This window comes from Tinamus guttatus, unplaced genomic scaffold (genome assembly GCF_059628265.1).
Source record: "Tinamus guttatus ecotype Peru unplaced genomic scaffold, ASM5962826v1 Tinamus_guttatus_pri_ptg000194l, whole genome shotgun sequence".
Lineage (NCBI taxonomy): Eukaryota > Metazoa > Chordata > Aves > Tinamiformes > Tinamidae > Tinamus > Tinamus guttatus.
In genome coordinates, this window is record NW_028288728.1 from 572,727 (window position 1) to 583,922 (window position 11,196).

The window sequence follows — 11,196 nt, forward strand, 5'->3', positions numbered from 1 at the left end:
TTGGTTGCTGTCACCGTCCCCAGAGCTGCTAAACTCACCTGAGCTCGGGGGGCGGTTGCTGCAGGGCGAGCGCGGGCGTCGCTGCTGCCCTGGAGTGAGCAGGGAGCGGAGACGGGGCACGATGGGATGGGCCAGGGCGCAAAGGGACCTGGAGCCTGGTCCCGGCAACATTCCAGGATGGAGCATCGCCCAGTGCGGGGCTTAACTGGCTCCTTGGCACCTGAGTGCTTCCAGGTGCTTGCGTTAGCTGCCAGCATCCTGCCCTTCCCAGCGAGCAGACAAGGAGCATCCCTGCATCCCCCGGAGCCTCCCCAGGTCCCCCGGAGTGTCCCTGCGTCCTGCAGAGCATTCCTGTGTTCCCCGGAGTATCCCTGCATCCCCCAGAGCATCCCCACATCCCCCAGAGCCTCCCTGGGTCCCCCAGAGTGTCCCTGTGCCCTGCAGAGCATCCCCATGTTCCCTGGAGCATCCCTGCATCCCCCAGAGCATCCTCACATCCCCCAGACCACCCCCATGTCCCCCAGTGCATCCCTGTGTCCCTGGCACATCCCCACGTACCCTGGCGCGTCCCGGTGTCCCTGGCGCATCCTCACGTACCCCAGTGCATCCCCGTGTCCCCAGCGCATCCCCGCACCCCTCGGCGCCGTGGGGCCCTCGTGCTCTCGCGAAGCGCCTCCTCCACCACCTGCTCCCCAGCCGCCCGCCCGGCTCCGCGCACATGAGGCTGTTGCCGAGGGCTCAGCCAGCACCGGCTCACGTTAACGAGCGCTCCGAGGCCACCTGGGATCCCACAGGGATCGCTCCAGCACCCGCGGCCGGGCAGGCCGGCGCTCCCGAGCCTGCTGCAGCGGGGCAGGCTCCACGCGGAGCCGCGGGCAGCGACCACCCGCCACCTGCGGTGCTGGCACCTCTGCCTGGGATGCGGCGCAAGGGCTGCGGCTCCCGGCTGCATTTCCCCACCCTGCTCCCAGCCCAAGGTCGCCCACACTGTAAATCCAAACTGCGGCCGTGGGCAAGGGAGTTTAGAAGGGAAAAGGGCCTGGGGAAAAGAGCGAGGTGAAGGGGATCGCTGCCCCTTTCTATTTACGTGGGTGCCGCTGCACGCAGCCTAACGGCAGCGCTCAGTACCCCGGGGAGCCGACTGCGGCACGTGGTGCAGCCGGTGCCGGGCCGCTTTCCGCTTCATTTTGTGAATGCAGTCGCGGTGCCTTGGGGGAGCGCGGCAGCCCCAGCGTGAATCCTCCACGCAGGCGACGCGGGAGCAGCCGGGGCGGTGCCGGAGCCAAGGGCACCTTCAGGGCTCCGCTCCGGCAGGCAGCGAGGAGGGGACACCCCGCCGAGCACCAACACAACGTTTCAGCGGGATTTTATTCCAAACTCCTGAGCATCCTTCCAAGAAATCAAACCCCGACAAGAAAAAACAGCATCAGCCCTGGACAAGAAACAAGCCACAACACCCGAACTCACTGCTGACGGGGGAGCCCCGCGGAAGGGAGCGGGTCAGGGAGAGCTTAGGGCTGTGCAGAGCTTCTCCCTTCCCTCCAGCTGCCCAGGAGGCTCCTGCCCTCGCCCGACCGCTCTGCGCCGGTGGCCTGTGGTACCATGAACCCAGCCAGGAGGGAGACACCAATGGGACAGGTCGCAGGGACGCGCGTCCCCGTCACCCCTCCACAAAGCGCAGGGGAGCGAATCCCGCAGCCCTGCGACCCCTCTCCCTGCAGCCTCCTCTACCCCGGCCCCGCCGGACAGCCCTTGCCCCGTCTGCAGGCGCCCCAGGGAATGGAAAACACCACGACTGCCATTCCCCACGCAGGGAACCGCCTCCGCAAGGGGAGCCCATCTCCAGCCTCAGCCACAACCGCGGGCGTAAACCCAGCGGCGAAAGCGGGGCCTCCCCGGAGAGGCCGAGGATGAAACCTCCTCACAAGCCGGGTGAATGTGGGGCACTGCTACGCACCCCACGCTGCCATCGTCCGCCCGGCAGGCGCCTTTCAACTAGGTGCAAAACGGCAGTTTGAAAACAAACAAGATAAACCTGCTGCCTCCTCTCCTGCTCAACACACACGGAAGCCTTTATAGCTGCTCAGAAATATGGGTCACCCCGGGTGGGGAGAGGAAAAACACTGCTGCAAAGATTGAAGTGCACCAGAGCGGTGAGCAACGGCATGGAAGTACTTCTGCTCCTCAGGGAATCTTCTCACGGAAGCCAGCTGAGAAAGCGGAGTCCTCACATGAACATGTCCTCATAGCCCGGAGGGGGAAGGTGGTCCGGATTTGGCCTGGAAAGGGAGTTAGAACCAAGTTAAACCAGGATGGAGAGCTCAGTCCTTCAGGGCAGAGGGGAGATTCAGGGGCAGGTTGTGGCAAACAGGCTGGGGACCTGCCCAAATACCTACCCGGCTGTGTTGGCCCCTAAAGGACCAAAGGGGTCGAATCTGGCGCCGGGCGGAACCGCTCCGGGGGGCAGCCGGCTTGGGAGGCCTGAGGATGGGTCCAGGCCAGGCCGCGGGAATCCCGACCGGAGCGGATCGGCGATCATCCCTCCGCCCCGACCGCTGCGGAGAAGAGGGCAGAGATGGGCATCACCCCGGCACTGTGGGCACAGCAGCAAGGAGCCACCCCGCGCCAGGGCGGCTCCTTGTCCTCCTGCCCGTGCAGGAGCCACCCCAGGGCGCTACAGCCGGCCCTGCGCGGGGGTTATCACAGCCCCGCAGACCCCCCTGGACAAACAGTCACAGGCAGGACGTCAATCGTGGCTCCACGCCATGCCCGGCATCGCACCAGGGCGGGAGGCTGCAGCCAACCGCGCTGGCAAACACCAGGGTTAGCTGGAAACGTGCAGGAAACACCGGGGTTAGCTGGAAACACGCGCAGGAAAAGGGCAGCCCGACGCTGCCCGTGAGGGGAGCAGCGAGGGCCGGGCGCGCTCCCCGCTCCAGGGAGAGTCCCCGGGCGAGCGTCACACCCTGCCCTGCGCCGTGTCGCAAGAGCTCGCGGAGCCGCCCCAGGATCCCGCAGCCTTCCCAAAGAACTGCCTGGAAGTCATTTGCCGGCCGTGGCGGCTCCTCGGAGCTGCCCCACGCTGCAAGGGCCATTATTCACGGTGAGCTTTGTGCAACGCAGCTGGAGCCTCTGGACCCCGCTACCATCGTGCGAGTCATTAACAGCCGTGCTAATGAGTTGCATTACACCAGGCTGGCTGCCCAAAGGGCCCCCCCACGGCCCGGCCCCAGGAGCACAACCTGGAGTCTGTGTCCCCAGCCCCGGCCCTGGCAGGTGTCAGCGCACAAATCTGGTCCCATTTACAATCTTTTTTGTCCTTTACAGACAAACTCCTGATGAAGGGCTGGAGGCAGTGGGAGAAACAGGGTTCCCCCACAACTGAAGCCCCTCTCCTTGTGCTATCGGGTTTCCTTCCAGCCACCCAGGCTCCAGGCCTCTTGTTCCAGCAGAGCAGGACATTTTTAGCCAGCCCTTTTCTAGCCAAACCCTCAGAGAACTATCTTGCAAGAGGGAAAAAATGCGATCCCCACAGGGCAGCGGTTCCAAACAGGACTCCCTTGGGCCACGGGATGCTCCGCAATGACTCCAAGGGCTGGTTTTCGCCTGACTACGTGCTTTTAACAGGAATGGAGAATGACAGGTTCTCCTTCCCCCAGCAACCCAAAGGCCCAGAGAGATGCGTGTCGAACCCCCTGCAAAGAGCCCTGCTGCTGCCCACACTCTCCCCAGTGTCCCCATCGCAGGCGCCTCTCACAGCCTGGAGCTTCCCAACGGGAATGGAGAAGCCGGGGGCTCAGATTTAAGCCTCCCTCTCTGCAGAACGCTGCGGGCTGCAGACACAGCAGCTGGGAACATTTTATATTAGGGGCTTACATTCGCTTAACGACGTATTCAGCTTTGATGGACTGAAGGAATTACTGCGTTTTAAATGAATACAAGCTGATTATTAAACAGACACAGATTGCAACCTATCATCTATGCAAGAGGCAGGATCTTATTACGGTATTAGAACCATATTGAGGGTTAGCAACTGTCAACTGGTCCCTTGCAATTCCAGCAGGATAAGAGCCTCATCAGAGGCTGCAGTGGCCGCTGGTTGGGCCGCCTGACCCGGGCACGTCCCGGCGGTGGCAGCGGAGGCTCCCGGCGTCCCCCACACGGCCAGGGCACAGCGGGGACAGGCTCCTCGTCACGCCAACCCCACCGCTGCCAGCCCGACTCACCGCAGGGGATCCAGGTCTTGCCCACCAACAGCGAAGGGGCCCGAGGGAGAAGGCCTGAAAGGCAAGAGCCAGCGAGTGAGCTTGTGGCTGAGGGGCAAGCGCGGCCCCACGGAGCTGGCCAAGGGGCTCCAGGGACAGAGGGCTCCCACGCGATTGCGCTGGCCGTGGGAGGAGCAGCTCCACGCGCAGGACACGCTGTCCTCTGCCCTGGGAGCACTGGCGCGCACAGCAGGCTCGCTGGAAGCGTACGTGGACGAGGGGAGCGCCGCCGTTCCCGCCGCTTCACGTGGGAGCTATCGGTGCAGCTTCCTTGCCGGAGGCTCCCCGAGCAGCGCCGGGCTAGGCCGGGCTCCCCGCCACGTCCCAGCACCGAGCAGGGCCCCTCTCCTGCGCCCCACACGTCCCCCAGCCCCGCGCTCTGCCCTGTCCCTCCTGGGTTGGTGGCTCTTCACTTAAACCCCAGGCAGTGCCTGAGGGGAGTCAAAGCAACAGGCAGCTCCCCTGTTTTGTTTCCCTCAGGGAGCAGCTTGCAAATCACCCAAAGCCGGCGAGGCCGGGACGGGCTGGCTGTCCTGCGCTCCCCTTCCCATGTGCGCAAGACGGATCTGCAACGGGCAGCGAGCGGACACGGACACGGGGAGACGGGACCAGGGCCCATTTGACGCAGGACTGCAAGCGCCTGCCGGCTCCTGACTCACCAGGGAGGCTCCCTGGCGCCCGCCGGCTGCCGGGGAGGCACCCGGAGCGGGTCGTGGTCCCGGGGGAAGGCAGGAGCCTTCTCAGCCTGCGGATCCTCTTTGGCCTTTTCTGCGGGGGGCCCGAGGGGAGCGATGATGCCCGAAGCGATCCTGGCGCGGAGCTCCTCGGTGTTCTTGTACACTCTGCAGGGAGGGGAGGACACACGGAAGGCTGGGGAGGCCACGGCGCCTCGCGCTGCCACGCACTCCGACACGTGCACGCTGTGTCCCCAGCACGGAGGGGACAGACACGCGGTGGCACCTAGGCCCATTCGAGAGGCAGGAGTGCCACCCAGCCCCGGGGAGCCCAGTGAGGCCGCTTCAGAGGAAAGCGGAGGACCTGGCACTGTGTCTTGCTTCCCTGTGACTGCAGAGACCTGCAGCCATCCCACAGCCTCCCCCCTGGCCGGAGGGGACAGCACCGTCCCCCGTGCCCACTGGGCACCAGCTCTCTGCCACGCTGTCACTATGAACACAGGCAGGGAGCAACCACCAGCTTCAAAACGGACCAGGGAGAGGGGAGAAAGGGGCAGAGGGGCTGGCACGTCGCGGGGACGCGGTGCCCAGGGCTGCTGAAGTTGTCACCACCCTCGGGTCGCATCCAGCCAGCACGGGGAAGCAGTCGGTGCTCTGGAAATAAACATGCTGGCCCAGCCCCGTTCACAGGTCGACACCTCCCCGCTGGGCTCTGCCCTGCAGAACTACAGGCCCCTAAACCTCCTCCTGCCAGCGGCTCGGAGCCAGGAGGGAACGTGGCCGCCTTCCGGGGCCGGAGAAGAGTCCTCCAGCCTCCTCCTGCTGGGCCCTCTGTTCCTGCCTGTCCCCTCTCCCCGTGCCAATGGGGTATTTTCTCCCACCCAAAACGCTGGGGACGGAGATTACTTGTGGAAATCATCCAGGTGCTCTGGGTTGATGTAGTCGGCCACCGTCAAGGTCACATCTGCCACCTTCTGAGAGCTGCGATCCTACAAGGACAGGTGAGACTCGGAGTCAGCCGCGACCAGCGTGGGCTCGGGATACACCAGGAATGGGGTTAGCCCCGTGCCTGAACCCCCAAGAGCAAAGACACCCCAGTGTCCAGCAGGCTCTAAGGGGCCAAAGGCAGAAAGCCTGGGCACAGCCTGAGGCCACGGCACAGGGCAAAGGATCCCTGGGCTCAGCAGGGATGGGGCAAGTGATCTGGGAACATCAACACCTGGAAAGGGGACCCAAAATGGGCAGCTGCTGGGCCAGCGTGTGTGACACAGGCTGCCTCCCCATCCCCATGCAGCCGAAACGTGAGCGGCCACGCGTGCCCTGCGGCTCTTTGCGCCCAGGGCATTTGGGGTGACAGTGACGGCTGCCCCGGGAGGAGCCCGGTGCCCGCGGCTCACCATGACGTTGAGGATCATGCTGTCCTCCACCACGACCGCCTTGAGCAGCAGCCCGCGGCGGCCGGCCGTGGACTCGTAGCGCAGCGTGTAGAGCTCCGGGTCGGCCTGCCAGCCGGGCGGCAGCAGCTCCGACTGCCGCTCGCCGGGGCCGGGCTGCAAGAGGAGGGAGACGCTGCCGACAGCCGGCACCGGCGACTGCGGGACCGGGGACGCTGTCCCGGCCGCGTGGGGCGGTCTAGGTTGGGGGGACACAGGGATCCTGCAGGGATCCCTCCAGGGATTCCAGAGTCTGGATGCGGGAGCAGGGTGGGCAGCAGCAGGGTGGGCAGCAGGAGGGTCTGCTCGGCCTCCTCACATGGGAGCAGTGGGGGCACAAACACCCTTTTGGGGGGGCACCAACACCCTCTGGGGGGGCATAAACACCCTTTGCTGAGACCCCCCTCAGCACCGACCCCCCCAGCACCTCCCCACCTGTGACCCCCCTGCGAGCGCTGCAGCCCCCAGGCACCGTGTCCCCCCCAGTGCCACCCGGTCCCCCCTTGGACGGCCACACCAGGACCCCCGGTACCCCCTGCCTCCAGCCCTGGGACCCCCCAGGCACCTGCTCCCCCTCAGGGCCCCTCGGAGCACCGGGACCCCCTGGAGCACCGGGACCCCCTGGGCACCCCCCGTGACACCGGGGACACCAAAGACCCCCCCCACGGGACACCTCGGAGGACCCTCGGGACACCAACACAACTCCCGGAGCACCGGGAGCCCGGGTACCCCCTGGAGCACCGGGACGTTCCCCCGCCCCGGCCCTCCGCGGAGCTCGGGCCGCCTCCCGCCGCCCGGCCCCGGCGAGCGGCGCTGGGAAAGGCCGGCGCCCGGCGGGGCCTAGCGCGGCCTGCGGGCCCCGGCGGCGCCGCGGGCCGTGCCGGGCCGTGCCGGGCCGGCCGTACCTGCTCGCCCGCGCCCACGCAGCGGTAGCCGTGCCGGACCAGCTCCCAGTGCAGCGCGCAGAGCAGCGCGTCCTGCGGGCGGGACACGGCGGCCCGCGCCGCCGCGTAGAGCGCCTCCAGCCCCGCCATGGCTGCGGGCGGCCGGGACAGCGAGCGGGGCCGGGCCGGGCCGCGCCGGGAGAGCGAGCGGGGCGGGGACAGCGAGCGGGGCCGGGAGAACGAGCGGGGCCGGGCCGGGCCGGGAGAACGAGCGGGGCCGGGAGAACGAGCGGGGCCGGGAGAGCGAGCGGGGCGGGGCCGCGTCGCGCCGGGAAAGCGAGCGGGGCCGGGCCGGGCCGGGCCGGGAGAGCGAGGGGGGCCGGGGCCGGGGCCGGGGCCGGGGCCGGGGCCGGGGCCGGGGCCGGGGCCAGCACGAGGCCAGCACGGGGCACCGCTGGGGGGACGGGCAGGGGGGACGGGCTATAGGGCTGGGCCATGGGGTTGACCTGTGAGCTGGGCTATAGGGCCGGGCTATGGGACTAGGCTGTAGGACTGGGCTATGGAGCTGGACTATAGGGTTGGGCTATGGGATTAGGCTATAGGGCCAGGCTGTGGCACTGGGCTGCGGGGACAGGCTGTAGGCTGAGCTGTAGGGCCAAGCTATGGGCCTGGGCTATAGGGCCAGATTATGGCCTGGGCTCTGGGGCTGACCTGGGCTGTGGGGCCCAGTCTCAGTTTGGGGACCAGGCTGTGAGGCCAGGGTATGTGCCAGGCTGTAGGGTCCATGCCCAGGTGTGGGGCAATGTATGGGGGAGGCTGTGGGGCCAGGGTATGGATTGAGCTGTGGGGTCAGGCGCAGTTGTAGGGCTTGGATATGGACCGGGCTGTGGGGCAGTGCAGCCCTCCCGGGAGCAGCATCTCCGCGGGGACACGCGCTCGCTAGAGGGCCCTCGGTCCCTGCGCAGCTCCGAACTGCAGCTCCTGCCTGTCCCATCCCATCCCTCCCCATCCCGCCGCCCGCTCCCGGGCTCCCTGGGAGCACGGCCCGGCAGCCTCAGCGCGTGCCGCTTTCCCAGCGGGAATTCACCCGGGCTCCCTTGCACCTGCGGGGCTGCAGATCCCTGCGAGCCCCAGTGCAGCCTGGCCTGGGGCCGTCACATAACCTGCAGGTTACTGAAAACCCAGAATCGCTCCGTGAGCATCCAAACATCCTCCTGCGTTTGGAGCTTGTTGCTCTTAGGGCACCATCCCAAGGGGAGCACAGAGCCGACCCGGGAAAATAACCCTTACCGTTTATTTCCATTCCTTCCGCATCTCTGGGCCGTGTTATTTGTATCACTTAAATTCTTGTTAAAGTTGCATTAAAGGTAGCTGGGGACTTTTTCCGAGCTGGTGGTTGACCCGGGCTGTTTCCTCTCCTGTCCTGTGGCCAGCACAGGGCTGGGACCTGTCACTGAGACCCCATCAGCCCCGGTGGCAGGGGGTGCTGGACCCACCCTTGGGATGAAGCCTCCTCGATGCCAGGGAACGCCGCGATCTGCCGCTTTGCAGCTCCTTGGGGATGCTCTGATTCATCCTGACCTCATTACGTGCGTGTTAGTTAACGCACAGGCCGCTCTTGCCGTTTCCCCACCAAGAAGCGAGCGGAGCGGCGGAGCTGACCGCGAGCGGAGGCGTCCGCGCCGCCGGGCGCTCCCGCAGCGCTGCCCTTCCCGTGAGTCACCTCCCCGGAGCCGCCGGATCAGCGCTGCTCCGGCTCAGCTCCCCAAGGCGGGAATTCCGCTCATGGGGAAACGGGTGGGAAAGCTGTCACGTATCTCGGCAGGGCCTGGATCCCATCACCCGTGTTGGGGCTCCAGAGCTTCCCAGTGCTGTCCTGGTGGCTCTGCGAGCAGCGGCGGGTGCGGGCAGGTGACATGTCCCATGGGGGTGGCAGGGAGGGGACCACGGCCACAGGCTGCAGAGGGCCAGGGATGTGACACAGGCGCTGTCCCCAGTGTCCCGCAGCAGGCAGGGAATGGAGGTGATGCTGGGAGGCTCCTGCTCCGCTTGGGATACCCCTGGGTCGGGCTTCCCGGAGCAGCAAGGAGATGGAGGGATTGAGCTATCCTGGGAGCCAGGTGGCCTTGATGGGTGCCAAGGCGGCGCTCACAAGGCACAAAGCTGGGGATGCCGAAAGAGCCACGGGGACGGAGCGGGAGCCGCGTGCCCCGACGCGGGCTGTGGGGCAGCCCTGTCCCGGGCTGGCCTGGGCGATCCGGCCCCGGGGACGTCCGCTGAAAGAGGCATCTGGGCGCGCTTGGATGCGCAGGGCAGGAAATGCCGGAGCCGGCGCGTGTCCGCGCCGGGGCAGTGATTCACAGCAGGCAGCGCTCCCACCGCGCAGGGAGGCAGCACTGGCTCGCGGTGCTGACGGCACCCCCGGCTCCTGACGGCATTCCTGGCTCCTAACGGCATTCCTGGATCCTAGCGGCATTCCTGGCTGCTACTGGCATCCCCGGCTCTCCTAGCAGCAAACTCGGCTCCTAATGGTATCCCCAGCTCTCCCAACAGCATCCCCAGCTCTCTCAACAGCATCCCCAGCTGTCCTAATGGCATCCCGATCTCCCAACAGCATTCCCAGCTCCCAGCGGCATTCCTGGCTCTCCTAACAGCATCCCTGTTTCTCTTTCCAGGCTCGGCCTTCCCCTATGCAGGCAAGGGCAGAGCTGGTGCCCCCTGCTCCACTCCTGTGGCTTCCTTGAGGGCCTCTCCAGCACTGGGAATCATGATCCTGCCTGCCATGAAGCCATCCCCAATCCAGCCTGCATGGTGGCAGGTCCCTCAGTGCATGAAGGCTTTGGAATTATGAATTCCAGGGAATCACAGTCCTGCAAGGAGAAAACGGGGGACAAGAATGTGTGCCCCACTTAGGCCGCGCTCCGGGCCCTCCGCTTCCCCCCGCATCCGTGTCTCCCGGCCCGTCCGGCTCTCCATGGGCCGCGTCCACGTGAGGAGCCGAGCCGGGGCTATAGGAAGGTACGTGGTGAAGCCAGGCCGGGCAACACAGAAGTTAAATAACTCCCTGGCTGCCTCGTTTTGTCAGGGGAAGATCTTCTAATTGGAGCTGAAGGCTGGGATCCCTCCTCTCCCACCCTTGGCCCGGTGCGAGGATTCCTCCGAGCAGGCAGGGCTTTTGCAAGAGACCCGATATTTGGGTTGCGACTAATTTATTTTCCCTTTCCTGGCTCAAAATGTCTCCCAGCTCCGTGCGAGGGGAGGGAGACGCTCCGGGCTCCGTGGCGGCCGGGCGCTCCGGCACAGCCGGGCCCCGACACCGCATGGCTGGAGCGGCATCCGCGGAGCCTGCGCGTGCCGGGGACACCTGGGGACATCCGTCCTGCTGGGTGAGCCGGCTGCGGGCGCCGGCGTCTCCGCACCACGTGCCAGGGTGGCCTTGGACATCCAGGAGCAGCCGGGTGGGTAAACGAGGATGCTCCCATCGCATCCCCTGGCACAGCCGCTGCCTGGTTCCCGTGCCAGCCCGTGCCGAGCTCCTGCCCGCGGTGCCGGAGCCGTCCAGGCTGGGACGAGCCCCAGCTGCCTCTTGCCATGGCTGTGGCCTCACTGGCCTTCACACTTTCCCGCTGCCTCCCGGCTCGGGCGGCTGCAGTGTCGGAATGAGGAGCCGTTTCCCACCCGCCCGCCCCGCCAGCAGCTCGGCCAGAGGAGGAGCAGCCTCCGGCTCCGCAGCATTCCCAGAGCCCTGCAAAAGGGGCGGCCGGGGGTGTCCGGGGGCTCTCGCTCGCACTCACGGGTGCTCCGGGAGCGCAAGGCAATCCCGGCCCTGCGCCAGGGGCACCAGAGCATCATCCCTCCCTCAGGACCGGTGTTTGTCCGTCGGGATGGGAAAAGCGGCACCGCAGCCGCCGTGGGGGCCGGCGAGGGCGAGCGGTGCCGG

General features: G+C 66.7%; 1 protein-coding gene across 1 annotated transcript; it reads right to left on the bottom strand.

The window, feature by feature from the left end:
- Positions 1–2,059: 2,059 nt before the first annotated feature.
- PSMF1 (proteasome inhibitor subunit 1) lies at positions 2,060–7,406 on the bottom strand. The gene is made up of 7 exons (XM_088523561.1): positions 7,278–7,406; positions 6,337–6,489; positions 5,846–5,928; positions 4,925–5,107; positions 4,227–4,280; positions 2,397–2,555; positions 2,060–2,279 (listed from the first exon to the last, which is right to left on the bottom strand). The coding sequence occupies exons 1-7, from the start codon at positions 7,404–7,406 to the stop codon at positions 2,228–2,230; spliced, it is 813 nt and encodes a 270-aa protein (XP_088379687.1). The 3' UTR covers positions 2,060–2,227.
- Between the last annotated feature and the right edge of the window lie 3,790 nt (positions 7,407–11,196).

Excerpts from the sequence above, each read along its gene's own strand:
- PSMF1 (XM_088523561.1), bottom strand. The coding sequence starts at position 7,406 with ATGGCGGGGCTGGAGGCGCTCTACGCGGCGGCGCGGGCCGCCGTGTCC. Across the intron at positions 6,490-7,277 it reads GCGTGGGCGCGGGCGAGCAG|CCCGGCCCCGGCGAGCGGCA; the intron begins GTACGGCCGGCC and ends CTCCTCTTGCAG. Across the intron at positions 2,556-4,226 it reads CAAGACCTGGATCCCCTGCG|CGGTCGGGGCGGAGGGATGA; the intron begins GTGAGTCGGGCT and ends TCTTCTCCGCAG.